The sequence below is a fragment of the Ochlerotatus camptorhynchus genome, unplaced genomic scaffold, assembly GCF_037179485.1.
Source record: "Ochlerotatus camptorhynchus isolate MF236.1 unplaced genomic scaffold, CSIRO-AGI_Acam_v1.1 ptg000063l, whole genome shotgun sequence".
NCBI classification, from domain to species: Eukaryota; Metazoa; Arthropoda; class Insecta; order Diptera; family Culicidae; genus Ochlerotatus; species Ochlerotatus camptorhynchus.
The window spans coordinates 2,172,809-2,195,222 of record NW_027040553.1 but is presented as its reverse complement, the minus strand read 5'-3'; the positions used below and the strand labels follow the sequence as shown (position 1 = coordinate 2,195,222).

The 22,414-nt window shown below is 39.9% G+C and overlaps 1 protein-coding gene and 2 non-coding genes across 3 annotated transcripts in view; 2 read left to right on the top strand and 1 right to left on the bottom strand.

Moving 5' to 3' along the window:
- The window catches only part of RhoU, a 171,149-nt gene that overhangs the window by 92,992 nt on the left and 55,743 nt on the right, over positions 1-22,414 (bottom strand). Inside the window, exon 3 of the mRNA XM_065216494.1 lies at positions 151-259. Within this exon, the coding sequence (XP_065072566.1) occupies positions 151-259 (109 nt within the window). The remainder of the gene's footprint in view (positions 1-150; positions 260-22,414) is intronic.
- Positions 4,021-4,092, top strand: TRNAH-GUG (transfer RNA histidin (anticodon GUG)). The gene has a single exon. It is a non-coding gene; the product is annotated as a tRNA-His (tRNA).
- Positions 5,510-5,581, top strand: TRNAH-GUG (transfer RNA histidin (anticodon GUG)). Its single transcript has one exon. It is a non-coding gene; the product is annotated as a tRNA-His (tRNA).

The following is a 22,414-nucleotide window of genomic DNA, read 5'->3' as shown; positions in this document are numbered from 1 at the left end:
CCCTAAGGGGAAACAACCGCCCAGACAGAGTCAGAATCTGGTTTTCTGAAAACAGTAGGCTATAGTGAAAGTAGATTAGTTTGAAATGTCAAACTAGCGGCGATTACGGGAACTAACGCGAAGAACAAAATAAACAAAACAAACACTCACCTTTTTTGGTTCGCTTGGAGTTCTTCTTTCCCTTGACCAGCGCTCGCCTCTCCTTCTCGCTGGACGACGTATTCCTACTAGAGCTAATATCACTGTTGTTGTTGATGTTCTGCAAAAAAGAGATAGACAGGAAAACAAGCAAAAAGTTAGCACACTTTCAGGACTTCCTAAATGGGAATTTATTAGCTGGGAGTTAGTCTACACACACACACATTTAAATGCACTCGCCGTACTACGATTACAGTTGGGAGGAAGAGTCACTTTTTGTTTTGATTCCACCGCCGAGCACCCAACTGCGAGAACTTCAAAAGCAACGCCACCGCAGCGTGTGATAACAACTTCCCGCATGTTTTGCGGGCTGCCTAACTGGAAGGCGCGGCGACGGCTAGGGGTAACCGAATAGGAAATCATTTGAATTAATGTACGGTGTAAAGTGCGGTCTTTCCTTCTCACGTTCATCCTGAGGAAAATTGTATATGTACTCTTCTTCACTCAATGACTTGGGAAGGCACAGCTACCCAGCTACCCGCTTTAAAGTGTGTACTAAAATAAAAGTCAATGGTTGCTTTGCTGATTTTCGTCTGCTCTGGGTCGCAGCAGCCCATGGTATGCCGGTAGGTGGGTGGGTGGCCATCACATATCGACACGATATGGCAAATGCTCACTCATTCGTTCGCTGAGCTGTGTAAGCTCCGCCATTAACATAATGACCATTGCGTACTTATACTCTGTTTATACTACAGCCTGTATTATGTGAGTACAGTCAGGAATCCTTATTGCCGGGGTAAAGGGGGCGTGAATAAGGAACCGCGAATAGGGATACCCACAGCTTATGGGACTAATGGGGGCTGTGGTGGATTTTCTCATCTATTTCAATATATAAAGCTATACTGTCTTCGACGAAGTTGTTTTACTGGGATAGACCAACAAGCCTGTGTCATTGGATTCAGGTTTAATAGGGAACTACGCCGCTAGAGGGACTTATCTTTTGCGTTACTTATGACGGGTGCTATAATACATGGATCTTAGGTTTAACATAGAATATTTCGTGATCGTGGCCATATAGAAACTTGCTGTCTTAAGCAAAGTTGTTCATGTGACCAAGTTCTTTCGGATGGTGGTCATATAATTTCAGAACTCTCTCACTACGCGACGCTAGTGTGCACATGAGCTTCCTATATAAGCTGTATCTCAAAATCCTGGCCATATAGAAGGTTACTGTCTTGAGCAAAGTTGTTCAGGTGTTCATGTCCTTTTGTATGGTGTTCATATTAGTTCAGAACTCTCTCACTTCTTATCGCTAGTGTGCATGTAAACTTCCTATATAAACTGTATCTCGAGAACCTGGCCATATAGAAAGTTGCTGTCTTGAGCAAAGTTGTTCAGGTGACCAATTCCTTTCGGATGGTGGTCATATTATTTCAGAACTCTCCCACTACGCGGCACTAGTGTGCATGAGAACTTCCCATATAAACTGTATCTCGAGAACCTGGCCATTTAGAAATTTTCTGTCTTCAGCAAAGTTGTTCAGGTGACCAAGTCCTTTCGGATGGTGGTCATATTATTTCAGAACTCTCTCACTACGCGGCGCTAGTGTGAACATGAACTTCCTCAATATGTTATGTCTGGAAAGCGTTTCCATATAAGATGTTGCTGTGCGTGAGGACAGGATCCGGAAAAGGGATGATATGTAGAGGCCAGAAATAGATTTCGGACGCCATTTTAAAATCCAAGATGGCAACCATCGGTTCAAGAAAAAATGTCAAATACCCTGCAATATGGGTATTTCTGGAAAGGGGACGATGTGTAGAGGCCGGAAATCAATGCCAGACGCCATTTTGGAAACCAATATGGCGGTCATGAGTTCAAGAAAAAATCTAACATACGCTACAATATGGGTATTTCCGGATAGGACAGAAATCGATTCCAGACGTCATTTTGAAATCGAAGATGGCAACAATCGGTTCAAGAAAAACTGTCAAATACTCTACAATATGGGTATTTCCGGAAAGAGAACCCTTTCCGATTTGAATGAAATGTTGCTTATATTGTAACCAGCTGGTTACAATCCGTGGATTTTCGTCTGTATGAGCAATTGTTGGTTGGGAAAATTCACGTTTTGTTAAATCTAAAACAGTAGACACACACAAGAGCGAGAGGGCTTGTGCCGCTGCCAAAACACTCCAAGGATACTGAAGAGAGGAAAATCGTAGCCTTAAGCTAAAAATGTATGCGCATATGCTGGAAATATTACATCACGATCCTCGATTAGCCTGGCATCACGGAAGCTGCTTGATGCGTATAGCACCGCTGGACTCAGACAAATGAGTGGAATTGCAAATGAAAACAATCGTACACTTGATCTATGCTTTGCGAGCACAGCACAGTTATGCAAGCTCCATCACCGCTCGTTAAAATCTGCAAGCATCATCCTCCTGTACTGATGGAATTCAAGATAAGTCCAAGATACCTCTGAAAGCATCGCCTATGCTTTCAGAAAGGCTGACTTCAACAGCATGAACGAGTTCCTCGCACATGTCGATTGGGACGAGGTGCTTCAAAATTGTGATGCCAACCTCGCTGCGTCGACCATATCTGGTATCCTGTGGTATGCCATCGATCAGTTCGTTCCCCAATGAAGTCTAGACACGAGCCGGCTAAGCCAGCCTGGTCAAATGCTGACCTCAAGCATCTTAAGACTGTGAAGCGGGCAGCTCTCAGACGACATAGCAAGTATCGCACGGACTCCACGAGAACGAGATATGTGGCGGCGAGCACTGAATACAACCAACTTAATAATCGTTTGTACAACGCATATCAGGCGCTTCAAGACAAATCCCAGAAGTTTTTGGCGTTACGTCAATGACCACCGGATGGATTCCGGACTGCCCTCTACGATGACAACATTGACAGTCCTACGCTTCTTAGTCTCTTGGACATCAACACACGTCGTCGTCGCAATCTTCGGTCGCACTCGTTTATCACCATCCCTCAGGCAAGAACTAATTATGGCTTACACGAACCTTTGCGAAGCATGTCCCGTGTATTCAACCGGTGTTATTATGTGTACGATTTCAACGTGTCACAAGAAACAAATAAGCGTAGTTTTAAACGAGTTTAATGTTAATTTATGTTATTCGTTAGTTTTGTATTTAGTTGTAGAACAAGTGTGTCATTGGGGTAAACATTTTACCTGTTGACTGATAAACAATAAATAAATAAAAAGAGGATTGGCAAAATTGATTGAAGGATCCAACTTAGATATGGAAAATTAGTCAGAAGGCGTCCTTGTGAAGACCATAGTTAAGTGCAGTGAAATGGATGGAAGGACTGCCGCCGTTCAGGACCTCTTGTACATCTTGTACACCTCGTACCGTACAATAAAACGGTCACACACGAATCGGCTGGGAAGTCCAGATGGCTTCAGAGCTAATGATCCTCGATCGTCCGTCAGGGACGATTCCCCCAGGCCGGTGGGCTCGACTCGACTAAGGTGGCCATGCTCGACCAAGGTGGCCATGCCACGGGCAGCCGATGTCGTCAACGACGGAAGACGCCTGCCAGCCAAACGAGCCAGCAACGCCTGCTGAGCCGTATGTGGCTGACGGCACCAGATCCGCCATTCTCCCATAAGAGCAACAACACTGTTTGCAGCCCGCACCGCAAGTTTCCGGCCACACGGTAATGCCGGAGTAGCCATGTGGCCCAAAGCCAGCGACGCGACGTCGTAGGAGATCTCGCTGCAGCAGTGAGTACAGTGCCAATTTTAAACCCTCGCATAAACGGCACATATACGGCACATATACGGGGGCAATGTGGTGATTACATTGTGCTGTTGTTTCATTTCACAGTATCTCACAACTCCCGACAGCCGTGATCGTCTAGTGGTCAGGACCCTACGTTGTGGCCGTAGTAACCCAGGTTCGAATCCTGGTCACGGCAATGATTGACATTGTCACGGAGGGAGCTTTTTGGGATGATTGTAGAACCACAGACAAACAGACATAACACATTGTGAATATTTCTCACCGTTAAAACATCGTTGCTAAAACATTACCGCCATCTGTTGAGTACCCGAGCAAAGCCTGAGATCAAATTGAAATCTAAATTTGATGTTGTGATTTCGCTGATAATGATTGCTCAGGTTGCTGTCGTTTTGGTCGTTTTAACGGTTAAAATATCAAAACTGAGAGCAAACAAATCTTCATGTGACATCACATTGAAAACTAATTCTGCTATCAGTGAGAGCAAACTGAAAACTGAATTTGACATCAATTTTTCCTGTTGATAACAAAACAAGTATTCAATTTGATGTTATGCTAAGGTAATGAAAACAAAACCCGCAACAACATATTTTTGAAGAGCAAATGTACAGCAAAATGAAAACAAAATTTACCAATTGCATAAACTGAAATCAAATTAGGATTTCAGTTTGATGTTGATATCAAAACTTGATTTCAATTTGCTGTCATTTTGATGCTGGACTTTGCTCGGGTATACTGTGGTGGGTAAGAACGCTGAACAGATGGCGGTAGTGTGTAAACGTCAAACGCAAGGGAAGAATATGCGCGCCACAGGTGGCGGTACTACCAACTACGATACTTTCAAATTGACCGTTAAATGCTTGTTCGATAAACAACTTGCGAGTGTTATGTCTGTTTGTCTGCGGTAGAACATAATTTCACAACATGGCACAATAGATGAGAACTATACAATAGATACGAATATCTGAAGAGCTGTTTATCATGTTCCTACAATCTACTTTACCGTTATACCGAAAAGAATGTTAGGAAATGAATTTCGCAACATGACAGAATAGACGGGTTATAAATAGAAACGGTCGGTTTCAATGCTGTTAATTACTTTAAATACACTAATTTCAATTTTAATTACCTTAATTACGTGGCTCGATTACATATCATATTTTAATTACTGTAATTATACTAACACATTGTTAATTACATGATTTCAAATTTAATTACTGGACATCTCAATAATATTTTTTACTGTTGCAATTTTAGGTGAAATTGAATGTGTTAAAAAAAACTTCAAGGGATGAATAGTAATAGTAACGCACTGAGTACAATTTAACCCCAACTGATTGTAGATTGTTTGTTCGCGTAGCGATGGAGAATTGAATTTCACAATATGTCGCAACAAGCGAGGTAAAAATACCAAAAAGCCTAACCTCACTCGCTCATCGAATGAATGCATATGGTGAAATACAGTTGATTCCGAACTTGTAGGTACACTCGCTTTGTTTTCATTTGACGTTAGAGAGAAAATTGCATTGCACCGTTCACGTTGCCGGTTGCATTGTGTTGCCGTTTCTTTGCACATTAACTCACAACTCCCGACAGCCGTGATCGTCTAGTGGTCAGGACCCTACGTTGTGGCCGTAGTAACCCAGGTTCGAATCCTGGTCACGGCAATGATTGTCATTGTCACGGAGGGAGTTTTTTGTGGTGAGCAAATACTGCGGTTTTTTGTAATACATAGGTATTACAAATTTATGAACTAGGGTAAACGCACCAATAGTGGAGGTAGGTTAGTGCAATGTTTTCATATAGTGGCTAATGGAGACTCCATAAGCCACTATAGAAACACATTGCACTTACGTACCTCCACTATTGGTGCGTTTCCCTAGTGATTTTATTACGATATGATGCCTAACAATTTGTGAACATTTTTTTATAATATTGCCTGTTATTCATGTTCATTGAAACGATAATGATCCTACTGCAAACATCCGTATCCTTCGAATAAAATTCGTTCAACTGTTTTATTTTTTCGACATTGTGAATTTATCTGGTTTGCTTCTGATTTCAAATGTTAAAGCTTTAATCAATTTGTTTTAGAATCCTTCCATTGTCGTGATCGTCTAGTGGTGAGGACCCTACGTTGTTGCCGTTCAAATCCTAGTCACGGCAATGATTGTCATTGTCACGAAGGGAGCTTTTTAGGATGATAGTTAAACATAAGTTCAATGAGAACTTTAAATTGAAATTTCAATTTATTTATTTTTCTTCATCGGACTTAACGTGTCTAAATGAAGCCTGATGGGGAAAAGCCTAGAAAAGACGTAAAAACCTCATATCTTTTCGAAATACATTAATCACAATAAATACGAATGAGGCTCATGTTCTGGAGAGACGCACGCTATGTCTGAAGGCACTTTTTTTGCAACATTCACCAACATGCACCTCAGATTTTCCTTGACCGGATGTTAGTATTGATCCTAATAATCAAATCTGTGATGGTTTTAAAATATTTCATCTTGGGTTTTTTGAGAAAAAGCGTTTTGAAGTTTACAAAGCCGATTATGAAGGCGTATATCGTCTATTGACGATACAAAACTATTACGAATTGAACAAATGCAGTCAAACAATGTTCAAATGATGATTCAATTAATCTAAATGACATTAAAGAGTTCTCTTTGACTCTCAAGTAAGATCCGTATTGATTATGTCGACTTTGACCAAAATCAACTAATAATTGTTGCTAGAACAACTTCTTAATTAATTTCTCTTCCCTCATAAGAGTAGAAGAGAAAGAAACGAGCAGGACAGTCTGATGCAGCCACGTAATCATAGTAGGCATTGATTTTCGTCCTGTTTGTTTTTATTGGAGGTATCGTGTAGAAAATCTGGAAAAATTAAAAAAAAAACTTCATGAAGAAAATAGAGAGTTTGCTTGCGAAAGCGACTCTGTAAAAAAAATCAAGCCACTTTAGAAGCGACGATCGTCGAAAGATTTTTACTCCATGGAGTTCAGTAAAGGAGATTGTAGGTATCCGAAAGTTTTGTGCCCCGTACTCAGCAGGTAATGAAGGTGGCATTTGCCACCAAAACATTCTGAGGGGTGGACAATTTGCTTGGATTTAAAAAAAAAATAGATATGTTTGACTCAATGGCGAGATCGAAAATAAATTCTGGCAACCATGACGAATTGGTTTGAAAATCGTTTAACCGATAATACAGGAATGAAACTCACATGAGGTTAGCTGCTCTTGCCCAGTGAGTTTAGGTAGTCCTAACCTTGAATTACTACAGAATTGCTAGAGCTTCATTGCAATTCCCATATTTTGAATAAGAAAACATTCAGGAAGGTTCAGCGACTTTCTAGGAAATAATGCGAACTATAGGGAACTGAAGTGAATTTTAGGAAAGTTCGGCAAACTATCAATAAGTTCCTCCAAAGAAGCAGAGAAATTCAACAACTTTCAGAGAAGTTCATTGATCTTCAGGAAAGACTTCAGGAAAATTCTTCAAACTTTAAAGGTGTGCTTCGCTCTCTAGATCTGCCAACTTCAGGGACATTTTGTGAGCTTCAGGAGAGTTCAATGCCATCCTGGTAAGTTCAACGAACTTCAAGAGAGTTCTGTGAACTATAGCAACATTATATGAATTTGATGATGTGCTGCAAACAGTTCTTTAAACGTGAGGAATTTTTTGCAACCTTTAGGATGATCTGTGAACCACAGGAAAATTTAATAACATAAGGAAAGTACTATGAATTTTGAAAAAAATCTGAGAATTTCAGGAAAAAAAAACAAAAACATCAAAGAACATCATGAAAGTTAGAAGAATTTCATCGAAGTTCAACGAAATCAAGGAAAAACATATGAACAGGGATTTGAATTTGAATGTTACTTCTATAAGCTGTCTCATCGGGTCGTTGGTGGAACAACTCCCACTCCATGTCTTAGAAAACAGGTATAATATTGAGAATTTGTTGCAATATCTCTTTCTCTTTTACGCTTCCTTTATGAAATGTGATCGAGGGCATGAGCAGGGTGGAAGGGCGTAAAAATGAGAGTTTGCCACCTTAAAAAAATCGTGAGTACGGCTCACGCATGCTACATTGCCGTTTAACGGTATAAAAAAGGGAGCAGTTTATGAAAATTGAGATTCATAAATATCCAGAAGACCAAACTCGACAGTCTGCGGGTGTGTAGATATTTGTAAGAAAAAAAAAATCATAAAAAATTTCAAATTATTTCGGACGCAGGTTTCAGAATTCAGACTTCAGAATCTCTCCAAATTGGCAGATGAAAGTAAGCATCACTTTGCTGCCAAAAGCATTAGATAGTTAGCAGGCAAAAAAACTAGTCTAGGTTAGTTTTTCAAACGTCGCAGCAAGACCAATGCATTTAAATTTGAAACAGTCAGGAAACAAATCTAAAATTTCTCACGAAGATTTACTCAGTTTTAAGAAAGATCTTAAGCTGAGTGTTAATAAGGTCAGTATGTAACAGTTATCTTTATAACTTTATATTTTACATGACTTTAAACTATACTTTTGTTATATTACAGACGCTAAAATTGGCTAAATGTATGAGACATACCGGCCGTCAAACTATCCAGCGCGGCCAAGAATGATCCCAACCAGGACCCCACAAAGTCACTTTCAATCGAAAATCTTCAAGTGACGATGAAGCTCTCAACCATCACTTTCAACTGAAAGTCATTCTGTCTTCTCTTCGAGCAGATCCCCGTCAACATCAACAGAAACACTTTCGATCGGTTTTCATGCTGTTTGTTTTGGCTTGACTCGTGTTCATTTCTTCTTTCATTGTCAAATGAACTTACTTTTGCATTGAAGCGAAGCTGTTTGATTCTAATTCGCGCAGTTTTTATGACTTTTGTTGATTGTTCACTCGGTTCATTTAGGTGTGTGCGCATAGATCTGTGCAAGTGGTTGTAAAATTTATCATTGTTGGGTGGTTTGTTTACCCATCAATATGGGTACTTTTTGAATCGGGGTGACGTCTAGAGATCGAAAATTGATATGTGACGCCATTTTTAAATCCAAGATGGCGGCTTCCAGTTTAAGAAAAAGTGGGAAATTCTGTCAAATACTCATCACTAAAGGTATTTTTGGAATCTGGATAATGTCTTGAGGATGAAAATCGATATTCGACGCCATTTTGAAATTGAAGATGGCGGCTTCCGATTTTTTCGTAAATACAGTAGAATGTTCATCAATCTACAGATCGAAAATTGATATGCGACGCGGCTTCCGATTTCAGAGCAAGGGGGAAATATTAACAAATACCCATCAATATACGTATTTTTGAAATCGCGATGACGTCTAGAGGCCGGAAATCGATATCCGACACCATTTTGAAATCCAATATGACGGCTTCCTATTTCAGAAAAAAAAATGGGAAATTCTGATGCCGTCATATTGATGGGTATTTTGGGAATCGGGGTGATGTCTGGAGATTGGAAATCAATATCCGACGCCATTTTGTAATCTATCAAATACCCAAACGTTTTTGACGTAGAACTACGTCTTTGTCGACTATACTGGGGTGCAAGTCAAAAAATATGTGTGGTGAAGGAGTGTTAGGTTTTGAACGCTTGTAACTTTGTCATTTATAGATGAAATTAAAATCCAAATACGCCAATCGATAGGATATTACATTACGAACCTGTTGAAATAAATATTTTTCCAATTTTTCTGTAATTAAACTTTTGAAAATGTACAAATGATAATTTTATCACTGTTTTCATGAAATAAGCCTTTTTCGCAAACCCAGTCATCATAAACGAATACCACTTGGTTGCACATCATTCTGCTTGAATCTGAAAAGATATAAATCAGCGCTGGTCTCATGCCACTGCTCATTAACGCTTCGGACGGCGTGGCGCTTGGTCCTGCAGTAAGCAGGACCAAATCAGCAGCTTAAGGTGGATCACGGCGTGACCACAATGAGGAAAAGCACACACGCCCTTCACAACAATCTCTCGGCCCCCCCTCAACAACCTCTCCTACCCTCCCCCACCAACAAACCTCTCCTACCCCCCCCCCCCCCACCATGAAACCTCTCCTACCCCTCTCCCCACCATCAAACCCCTCCTACCCCCCCTCAAATACCTCTCCTAAACCCCCCCCCCCTCAAATACCTCTCCTACCCCCCCCCCCTCAAATACCTCTCCTACCCCCCCCCCTCAAATACCTCTCCTACCCCCCCCCCTCAAATACCTCTTCTACCCCCCCCCCCCCCTCAAATACCTCTCCTAAACCCCCCCCCCCCCCTCAAATACCTCTCCTACCCGCCCCCCCTCAAATACCACTTCTAAAACCCCCCTCATCAATAACCCGAAAACGAGACAGACTTTAATGATCCCTTTTTTCCGGGAAATAAATTTTAAACATACCACAATCATTAGTAAACCAAGTTTTACCAAATTTGAACAAAAAATTGCATTGAAGACATGTTTGATGACATTTAGTTGGTGAATTACACACAACTGACGGTAAAACATATCTGGTGCCTCTATATATGCAATTATATTAACATCCAAAGTCCATCCTATTTTACATATTCTGCACAAAAGAAACTTTCTGCTCCGCCCCATTCATAAAAAACTGCGGGAAATCCTATCAGGTTCTGAACCTGAAAAGATATAAAACAGCGCTGCTGTCATGCTTTTGCTCATTGTCGCTTCGGACGGCGTGGCGCTTGGTCCTGCAGTAAGCAGGACCAAATCAGCGACTTAAGGTGGATCACGGCGTGACCACAATAATGATGAAACCCCCTCCCCCTTTCACAACAACCTCTCCCTCTCCCCCCTTCACAACAATCTCTTCCCCTCCCCCCTTCACAACAATCTCTCCCCTCCCTCAACGACCTCTCCTAACCCCCCACCACCACTCATCAACAACCTTTCCTAACCCCTCCCCCACTCATCAACAACCTTTCCTAACCAACCCCCTCCCCACCCCTCAACAACCTTTCCTAACCCCCCCCCCCCCCACCCCTCAAATACCGCTCCTAACAAAACAATATCTATGTGTCAGCCACATAGGGGAAATGACGCCTTCGGCTTGCAAGACTATTTTCGGCAACCCAAATTGAAACACTATTTTCACTGGATTTTCTTACGAAAACACTTCGCTGAATGCATGCAAACGATTCTTTATGCTTTCAGCTTCAATTTGACTATATTTTTACCACTGGGAAAAAGCAATCTAGCAAGGTTTTCTTGAAATCAAACACACGCACTGCAAATTGTAGCTGATTTCGAGTTGCCGATAATAGAACAGCAGATTTACATGCAGTTCAAATGGAACGGTTGCCGAAGAAAAACTGGTTGCCGACAATACTCGCTCTCACTAGAGAAGATTGGAGCTTTTTAAAAGCGTTTCAAAACAGTTTTTGACAATTCTTTCGACTGAAATTGTTAGAGCAGCTGGCAGCAAAAGATTGTAAACAAACCAATACTGCATATGTGTGCGTTCCTCAGAGAAAAAGGCTATAGAAAGAAGGTCGCTGCTTAGGTTGCCGAGAATACGTAAATTCCCCTACTTAAAATATGTACATTTAAAAACCATGCGTGACCACTAGACTGATGCAAAATTTGAAATTTTCGCTCCACAGTGCTCAAATGGTTCCAAATTGGGCCCTGATAAGCCTCCCAAAATTTGAACTCATTTAGTGAGAAACTGACTTGGCACAAACCATTTGAAGTTTATATGGGAATTACTATGGAGAAACCATAATTTCAGTTTATATCTATCTCAAAATTCACCAGTTCACTCTACTTTAGAAAATGATAGCTGAACTTGTTGAAAACCACTTTTCGATCAAACGTAAGGAACAAAAATTATTAATGATTCAAGTCCCTGATGTCTTATGATTATGCTCAATCAACTGTTCAGCAGGCAACATTGGTGTTTATGGCGCGTAGAATAGAGGACAAAAATCATGGCTACTATGTCACACTGCAGAATACAGTGTTGCCCACAATACAGTTGCTTAATCTTGCCATAAGATTATCAATCTCTTAAAAAATTAATAACTATTTAATTTGACGTTTGGATGAAAAATGATCTTCTGCAAAGTTGTAGCTGATAAAAATTCCCATAAGAATAGCAATAGAATGTGTTAACAGTACAATGTGTAAAAAGGCAAGAAGACAATGAACAAAAAGTTTTGTTTTCCCATAGTAATTTCCATGTAAACTTCAAATGGTTTGTGCCAAGTCAGTTTCTTATAAAATGAGTTTTCTCTTTTGGAGGCTAATCAGGACCCGATTTGGCACCGTTTGAGCACTGTGGAGCGAAAATTTCAAATTTTGCATCAGTCTAGTGACCACACATACTATTCATTTGCGTGTAAATTTCATGTGTACTTCTGAGTGGATTCTGTTTATGTGTGGTCAAATGAAAATCATGTGGAATTTCACATGGATATTTGTAAAGAAAATGTGTAAATTGTTTTGAATCAACCATAACCGAAACATTGAAATACTTGAAAATTTTAAGATAAAGTATAATAGTCAAAAATGCATGAAAAACAACAATTTTGTGTGGTTCTACGTCATACTGCGGTCGTGTCTAGGACACAACCCTTTACTTTTTTTAAGAATCCGGGTAACCTCTAGAAGCCGGGAATCGATATCTGACGCCATTTTGTAATCCAAACGGCGGCTTTCGATTTGCGGAAAAGTGTCAAATATCCTTAAATATGGGTATTTTCAGGATGGGCATCAAGGTTGCAAAGACTCATTTCAGCTAAAACAATGTTTTTATAAATTATGAAATAATTAGATGCCATGATCAAATTTTGAATTGGTAGGATACAAGAAGAGGTTGCAAAGAATGTGTTTGACATATTAAACCTGTTTATTTCACTTCATGAGAGCCACAATCAGCGATTTTTCACAAACTCACTCACTCACTCACTCACTCACTCACTCAGCGATCAGCAAATCGCTGATTGTGACTCATAGAAAGCAAAATTTACAGGTTTTATGTTTCCAACGCATACTTTGTAACCTCTTCTTGTAAGTTACAAGTAAAACATGCCATCATACCATCTTTTGGTTTTATTATTCCGAAAAACATTATTTTAGCTGAAATGAGTCTTTGCAACCTTGATGGGCATGCGACATAGATGCCGAAAATTGATGTCACGCCATCTTTTTTGGAATCGGGCTGACATCTAGAAGCCAGAAATCGATGTGCGTCGCCATCTTAAAATTCAATTTAAGAAGAAGTGTCAAATAGCCTACAAATGGCATCGAATATCGATTTTCAGCATCTACGCGTGGTCCCCGTTCCGAAAATACCCAGATCTTAGGGTATTTGACACCTTTTCTGGAGTCCAACATAGCATCGGATATCGATTTTCGGCAGCCACGCGTTGTCTCCGTTCCGAAAATACCCATATTTGACACGTTTTAGGAAACATGATGGCCGCCATTTTTGATTATAAAATAACGTCCAATATCGATTTTCCGCACCTTCATGTCGTCCTCGTTCGGAAAATACCCATATTGTGGGGTATTTGAGACTTTCCCTGACCCCGATGGCCGCCATCTTGGAGTCCAGAATGGCCTCGTTGATTTAATTTTCGTTCGATATAAAATAATATATTATTACTACACCTAATCTGGATGCCTTCCCTATCGACAACCTATATTGTGCGGATACTATCTGGATACTATATTTTGATGCCTGCGTCGTCAGGTCGTGACAAGTCGAATGAGCCCCGAATTGAAGTGAAAGTGGAAAAATCGAAGGAAGCAGTTTTCGAGTCATTCATTGCGTCAATTGAAACAAGTCTTTGCTTCAAATGAAATGAACTGAAGCACTCGACGAACGAAACAAGTGATAGTCTTGCATGTTTGAAAAGAGGAATGTTCATCGTGACTTGATAACAAGAAACATGATGACTTGCACGAAAATGATATTGCTCGAAATGAAGCGATTTTGCGGAGAGTTCATTTTCTTTTCTTTGTTTCGAAAATGCAGAACCCTGATTGTAGGTGCTTGAAAAACGCCATTACCTGATAATCGTGCAGTTTTTGAAGGAAGAAATTTTAATCATCAGCTAATGAAAAACAACACATCGCTGATTTTTCGATAAAAAAAGCCTAAAATTTTAAGGAAAAATATAAAAACACATTGCACCCTCTATCTACATACCATGAAAACCATAAGAAACGAATACAATCAATGTTTTCAAATATAAAATCCCAATTTTTTAATATCATTATATTGCATCATTACAAGTACTTTTAATTACCTTGATATTTTGATCTTTAAAATTGGCCCAGTTGTTCAAAAGCTATAATTTTTTTTTAAAGTCATTTTTGAAAAAAATAAAAAATAAAAGTTTTTTGGACTACCCTAACGTTGAAATAGTCACCCTAATGACAAAATAAAATAAAAATATTTTACGATAAGGCTCAAAACTACCATTTCCTACCAAATTCTGAGAACCACTATATCGTTTTGCAATGGAATGGCTCAATAATAGTAAATTTAAAGACTAAACCATTGTTTAATTATTTTATTAATTTAAACATTCTGAGATCATGACATTGTTACGATATCTGACGGTACCGAAGAGGGAATCTTACTGTATCATTGAAACTCAGTGTTTTGACAACTTTAATCCCCTTTTGAATCATTTTCAGCTGAATTTGTTTCGATCCGTAACAGTTTTGTATCATCAATAGTCCGTATACGCCTTTGTCAACAGCTAAGTAAACTTCAAAACACTTTTTCTCAAAAAACTCAAGATGAAATATTTTAAAATCTTTGCCAATTTGATTGTAAGGATCAATACTAACTTCCTGTGAAGATAACACTGAGGTACATGAATGTTGCAAAAAACGTGCCTTCAGACATAGCGTGAGACGTCACTTCTCGATAGTTGTCTCAATTTATAGAAGCTTTGATGCTCCACTGTGATGACAAATATGGGTGATGATGGGATAGCAGATAGAATAAATAAGGATTTTGCGTATACAGAATGGGATGCGGTAAGATGAAAAAGGAATTATAAAATAGATTTCCAAGGATGTTTTCTAGATGCAGATTTGTGGATAATGGCGTCCGAAATCGATTCCCAGCCTCTCTACACGTCACCCCTATTCCCTTTCGTGTCCTCACAGCATAGCAACATCTTGTATGGACAAGCTTTCCAGACATAACATATTTAGTGTGCTCACTAGCGCCGCGTAGTGGGAGAGTTATGAAATAATATGACCACCATCCGAAAGGACTTGGTCACCTGAACAACTTTGCTGAAGACAGTAACCTTCTATATGGCCAAGATTTTGAAATACAGCTTATATACGAAGCTCATGTGCACACTAGCGCCGCGTAGTGGAAGATTTCTGAACTAATATGGTCCCTATCCGAAAGGACTTGGTTACTTGAACAACTTTGCTGAAGTCAGCAACTTTCTATATGGCCAGGATCACGAAATATTCTATATTGGACCTAAGATCCATATATTATAGCGCCCGTCATAAGTAACATAAAAGTGAAGCGCCACTAGCGGCATAGTTCCCAATTAAACCTGATTCCAATGACACAGGCTTGTTGGTCTATTCCATGAATCATGAAACATGCAAAATTTTGAAATTGATTAAAATTATGGACACTTTTCACAGATTTTGATAAAGTTATGTTTTTAGTAGTTTACCAACAGCGTTCCATAGTGTACCTTCAAGGATTTTGAACGTGCCTCTCAAATTCCTTATTTTAGAGTGTCCTGCTGAAGAGACGCGTGAAACTAGGAAACTTCCTAATCTTCAAGCAGTGGTGTCGTTCGACGGCTCAAAATGTATGATTTTTCAACCAGAAGTGAATAGACATTATGCCATGGACCGACAATGGGGATCTGCCCACATCCAGATACCCGGAACCGGTTTCAGCAAAGCCAAAAAAAACACTTCCAAAACCTCATGTACTGGAACCATCCAACGGCTCAAAATTTATGAGTTTTCATCCAGAAGTAAATAGACATCATGCTATGGACCTACAGGTGGATATGGTCACATCCCCAGACCCAATTCCAGCAGGTCCACAAATAGGACGCATCCCAAACCTCATGTACTGGTACCGTCTGACGGATGAACATTTATGGTTTTTCATCCAAACGTAAATAGACATCATGCCATGGACCGACGGGTGGATCTAACCACATCTGGGTATACGGATGTGGCCAGATTTTCCTTACGGTCCATGGCATGATGTCTATTTACTTCTGGATGAAAAATCATACATTTTAGCCGTCGGACGGTACCAGTGTTGGAACTCGATATTGGCGCAACAAGAGAATCGTCCACGATCTCGCAAGCAGGACTTACCCGTTTGACGGTCGACTAGTGAAAGAGGAAGTGCTTGACTTCGCTGCTCAATCGAGGCCCGAATCGATCGGGAAACCGATCGAGGCCCGAGCAGACGTGATGCCAGACTTACACGGTAAGAAAAAAGTACCCAAAATTAAGCTACTTTCACTCAACAAGTGGCTTCAGTGGGGCTAGGTTAAACAAGAAAACTCAATTTTGAGTAATCCTGATGAAGAATCCATTGAGTAAAAATTACCTAACGATCAATCGAATGGAATAGGTGAAAAATACCCAATGTACCAGCATGCAACCGGTTTTCGTTGCAACTTTTGTTGTCACTACCCCCTACGGATACCATACACAAACGATATCATAGATGGTACGACCATACCGCATAGAGTTGGGATGATATCCTGAATTGGTGGTTAGGCGTTTCTTATGTTTATGCGGGATATGTACCAAACACTAACGAAGCTAATGCGAGGACTGATTGAGCAGGAACGGAGGCGATGGAGCACATATAATTTTCATGCAAAATTAAGTTAAAAGTGCCCAACGGTGAAAACATAACGGTTGAGTACTTTTACCTAAAAATTGAGTTCTTTTTTACTTTAAATCGCAGCGTGTTTTAGTTAAATGGAATGTATCGATAAATATTTCAGGATATTATTCGTAAATTACTTTACGCAATACAATTTACTAACAAGTACATTTAAAACAACTACGGAAAGTACTAATTCAATCAATAATGACAAATGCTACGTTTTGAGCTAAACGATGATTAACAGAAAATTAACTTAAATTTGAGTTCATATATTATTACTCAATAGATGAGTAAATTTGACCTTTCGCCGCTTTTCTGATTCACTCAACGGTAGACCTCAAATGATAGAACCCAACGGTGAGTTTTTTTAAACTTAATTGTGAGTGAGTTCCTGCCCACCCAGTGTTGCCAGATTGTTTTCAAGCTTATCGGTATATCGGTTTAAAAAATCGGTATTTATCGGTATTCACTATTTTAATTAATTTTATATTTTTGCCTTTCTGTAGGCGAAAATTAAAACTTTTGGACTAAGAACGAAGTAGTACGTCGGAAGAAATTTCCGGGAATATTAGAATAAGTCTCTTAATGATATCGAAAAAATTTCCAGAGAAAGAATAAAGAAGATTTTAGGGTGAAAGTTTCTAAGAAATGACGGAAAAATATCCGATGAGGATCTTCCAAGACAAATATAGAGAAACTTCTAGTGAAAACTTTCGAAACTTTCGGAAAAAAAAATCAGATAACACACCCAAAGGAAACCACAAAAGATTTGGAAATTGGAAGGCAATTCCAGGGGAAGTCATAAGAAGCTCAGAAAAACCTTCCAATAAAAGTCGGAAAAAACCTACCGAGAATGACTTATAGAGAAACTTCCAGAGGATGAAAGAAACTTCTTGGAGAACTTCCTGTAGAAGATGAAAAAAACTTTTTGGAGGCGCTGGGAGAAACTTCCTAAGGTAGATTGGAAGAAACTTCTGGAAAAGGCGAAAGCCAGAGAACGCAAGATACTTCAAGGAGAATTGAGGAAATAATCTGGATGAAATAGATTTCTGGGCGATGTTAGCAACATTTCCTGAAGTTCCTTACATGCTCAAATGATCCAGCAATATTCCAGATATTTATAAAACATCCCTGAAACCCCACAATTTCTCTGAAACTTTCAGAACATTACTGAAATGCACTTTGGAATATCCTTTTATTCCTTGGAACTACTTGAAAGTTCTTGCAATTTTCCTGAAGTTAATGGGGCTGTTTTGAAGTTTACAAAGTTTTCATGAACCTCTCGGATCTTTACTGAAGTTTTTGGAAATTCCCTGAGTTCCTCGGAACTCCTTTAAAGGTTCAGAAATTTTCATTAATTGATGTGTCCTTATGTTGATTGATTGATTTATCTTTATTTAGGAGGCTTTCAGCCTGAGGCTGGTTCGCCTCCATGTGTCCTTATGTGTCAGAGCTTTCCTAAAGGTTTCTCAATTCTCCTAAAACAAATGGAAGTGTCCTGAAAACCATTAAATTTCCATGAAGTTTTTTGGACTTGTGAAGTTTCTAAAATATTTCAGATGTTTCCTTTAGTTCACTTGAGTTCTCTGGACTTTCCTTAAATTCCAGGGTTCTCGAATTTTAACAGCTGTTACTGAAACTGCCTTTAATTTATCGGAACTTACCACCCTTACATATTTTTAAACTTACTCAAAAGTCCAAACTATTCTGAAATTTCAGAACTTCTGAAAAGATCCTGTAGTTTTCCTGAAGCTAATGGAACTATCATAAATCTCTGGAAGCATTTCTGAAGTTCCTGGGAAGTTGAAAAAAACTGACGGGATCCATGGAGAGTGGAGACGACTTCTACGGACAGCAGAGGACAACAAGGCGTTAGCCTGATTGGTAAGGTAAGGGAGAAGACGAAAGAACTTTTCAAGGGCAGCCAGAAGAAGCTTCCAAGGGAAGTCGAAATAGATTTCTGGAAGGAATTGTAAAATAATTTACAGGGTAAGGGGACGAAAATTCCTAGGGAAAGTTGGAAGAAGCTTCGAAGAGAAGATAAGAGAAATTTCAGGAAGTTGAAAAATTAACATTTTGATGGATTTATTTGTTCGCTGAACAAAAGTATTTCCCGATTTACAGGAAATACGGGATGCGCCATCAGCTGTTTTTCGAACCCTTGGTAGCCAAAAAAGGTGAGGAAATAGAAGAATTAGTCAAAAGAGTATCAAGCATAAGAAATTTTTAAAGAAGTTTTTTTTTAAAGCTGGCTCAAAAAATTGAATGTTCAAAAAGATAAAAGCCTCTCTCAATAGATTCAGCGCGGGCGTGCAGTAATCATTTTGATTATTTAAAAAAATCGGTATAAATCGGTATTAAAACCTAAAAATCGGTATTCTGAGAAACCTTATCTGTACATCGGTATATCTGGCAACGCTGTACCCACCTGTCATTTTCCATCTCGATACCACACAGAAATTCAAAACAACCCAAAATTAAGTTCTTTTCACTCATCTCCCATGTTCCGTACGATAAGCCAAATTTGGGTAAACCGGCTCAAAGTAGTTTGCATTTAAGCACGGCAAAAAAAATTACCCATCGCTAAGTTATTTTTAATTTTTTCTACCCAAAATTAAGTTCAATTAACTCAAATTTGGGTATATCGCATATTACTCAATTTTGGCTTCTTGTACGGAACTAGACGGTTGAGTCGAATCTTTCGTTCTATTTTTGACAACAATAGCGAGAGGAAATGAAACGGGCAGAGGTCAAATAACTCAAATTTGAGTTTAAAAAACCCAAGCGGTGGGTAGTTTTGTTTTTCTGTGCAGACAGTTGGCGTTATCTATTGTTAGCCCTGCACGGAAAAACGAGTTTATGCATTGATGAATATTTTTTAACCACTTTTGAGAGCTTGTTCGAGCTGTCATAGAGTGGTTGAAATTTATAGCAAAAAAGTGTATACAATTTAGACATTTCCAGAGAAAACCATTTTGCAACATAAGTGTCTAAATTATATTCACTAGTGGCTGAAAAAAAACTTGGCAACAATTATTTTCCGAAACCGCAGCGGCCATCATTCATCAACTTTTCGCAGGTAGATAGATTGTTTATAGTATTATTATAATATACATACCTACAATTTAAAAATAACTTATAATTTTGTTTTCATTTCCATAGTGCGGTGAGAACTCCAAGAAAAAGTCATCATCGTCGAGTGAGAATCAGGAAATGCGGCTTCCTTCGCAATCAAGTGCCGGAACGAAAATAAAGTTTTCTTCCGATTCTGTTTCCGACTTTGGAAACAGGACATAATGTGCGGGATCAGGCCAAAGAGATGGCCGATGATAATAGTAAGTATATCTAACACGGTACATTGTTTTGTTATTTTAAAACTTTTGATTCCCATTACAGAGGGCTTCAAAGGCAGCACAACGATCCGGATCGAGTTCGCCGGGCAACGGAACGGGAAGGTCGACGAAAGGATCGCGAAAAGAAAGAAACATCCGATTCCGGATTGTGCGAAGGTTTCCGTGATCGGACTACACTGCTTTGTAAACAACACCACCACACCAGAGTATCCTCCTGACCATTGGCGACATGAACAGCCTCGCGAATAACATGATGGATTCTGTGTTGAAACCAAGGGGACCAGCCGGCAGCAGAAGTACGGAGTATTCCCCGGTCCCCGTGTACAAGGTCACTAAGGCGGTGGACCAAACAGCAACACGAACCAGAATCAAGAAATAAACGTTACTTTTTATTGGATTTTATTCGATTGTTATTTACAATAATATATGTTTCAAATAAACGAAATCAGCCATTTAAATTCCTTCCAGTGTATACAATTTAACCACTTTTGAGAAAAACGTCTTTATTCATTAATGATTAAAATTTAATCACTTTCGAGAAAAACGTGTTTATTCATCCGATGAGTAAACAGCGTTTATTCATTTTATGAATATGTGCGGGTTTTCTCGAAACTGGTTAAAGTTTAAACATTAATGCATACTTTTTTCTTAGCGTGTGTGACTGATGGTGTTTAGCAACTGGGATATACCGAGGGGTTATTCAATAGCATGGTTTATCATTCCATACATCTCTCTTCTTCTCACAAGATTAAGAAATAAAAATAAATCAAAAGGATAAAAACAATATTGAAGCAAACAAAACACACAACACAAAACAAGACGAAGGCGTAGATTTTATCAAAATATTTATTAAAGAATTCAGGTTTGATCATGGTTGATTGCATTTTATCCACCGTGCGAGCAAAATCTTACAAATACCTCGGGGCTCTCCTATCCCTGGAAGTTCGATGAAGCGATTGATCTTCTTGCGGCGATGTAGCTTAAGATCGTGGTTGGTCACGCCATTTGAACACCTTCTTCGTCTAGGAAACGTGGCGTTTCAAAGTATGTCCATCATCGTCGCTGAGCACCAGGTTACCGATTCTCTCTTCGGTCGCGATTGTTGTTAAACTATTACCGTGTCTCCGAGTTTCAACTGGCATTTCCAAGCACCGCGTCGGATGTCCTCACGTTCTTTGGATTTAAGCTTCATCTCTCGATCGCTATGGTCGTTGTCGTGATTCGGGAGGCCACGATCGAAGAGTGGCAATCCCCGCTTGATCTTTCTACCTTGCATAATTTCCTCAGGTGGAACTTTTGTTACGGTGTGGGAAGCTGTAGTAGTGGTCCGAATCAATGTTCGCGGTACGTGCGGGCGTTGATAATGTCGGAGAAGAATTTCCCATCGATTAGAATGTGATCGATTTGGTTTTCTATGTGTTGGTCAGGTCTCCTGGTGGCTTTGTGAATATCCCTGCGGGGGAATAACCCAACAAACATTGCAAGTTTTATGGAGGTTTTAAAGCATGCTACAAGTCCTAATCATGGTCTACAGAACCCTTATAAAACCGAAATTGTTACTTGGGAAGGTACTTCGGACTACCATACCCTGGAAGGCTGCAAAGTTCACGCATCGTTGGCCGTTGTCGTTCGATACGGCATGTAGGCTGTTTGGCTCGATTGCCGGTCTGTACATGGCCTCCTGTCCTACCTGAGCGTTCATGTCACCGATGACGATTTTGACGTCCCGTTGCGAACAGCCGTCGTACACCTGCTCCAGCTGCGCAAAGAACGCTTCTTTCTCGTCGTCGGGCCTCCCTTCGTGTGGACATCGCACGTTGATGATGCTGTAGTTGAAGAAACGGCCCTTAATCCTCAACTTGCACATTCTCGCGTTGATCGGCTGCCAACCAATCACGCGTTGGCGCATCTTACCCAGCACTACAAAGCCGGTTCCCAGCTCGTTGGTGGTGCCACAGCTCTGGTAGAAAGTAGCCGTTCGATGCCCGCTTTGCCCCGTCCAACAAATTTCCTGCAGTGCTACGACTTCGAAATTACGTGGTTGAAGTTCGTCATAGATTAAGGTATCGCAGCCCGGGAAGCCGAGCGATTTGCAGTTCCATGTTCCGAGTTTCCAATCGTAGGTCTGTGCCGCTTGTTCCGATCCGTATTTCTTTCTTCGGTATTTGCAACTTTATATTTTTCCAGCGCGGCCCCCTGTCTCGCCGGGAGACCATCGTGCACAGCTCTGTTTAGCGTCCCACGCTGTAGGATTTTCTTACACATGT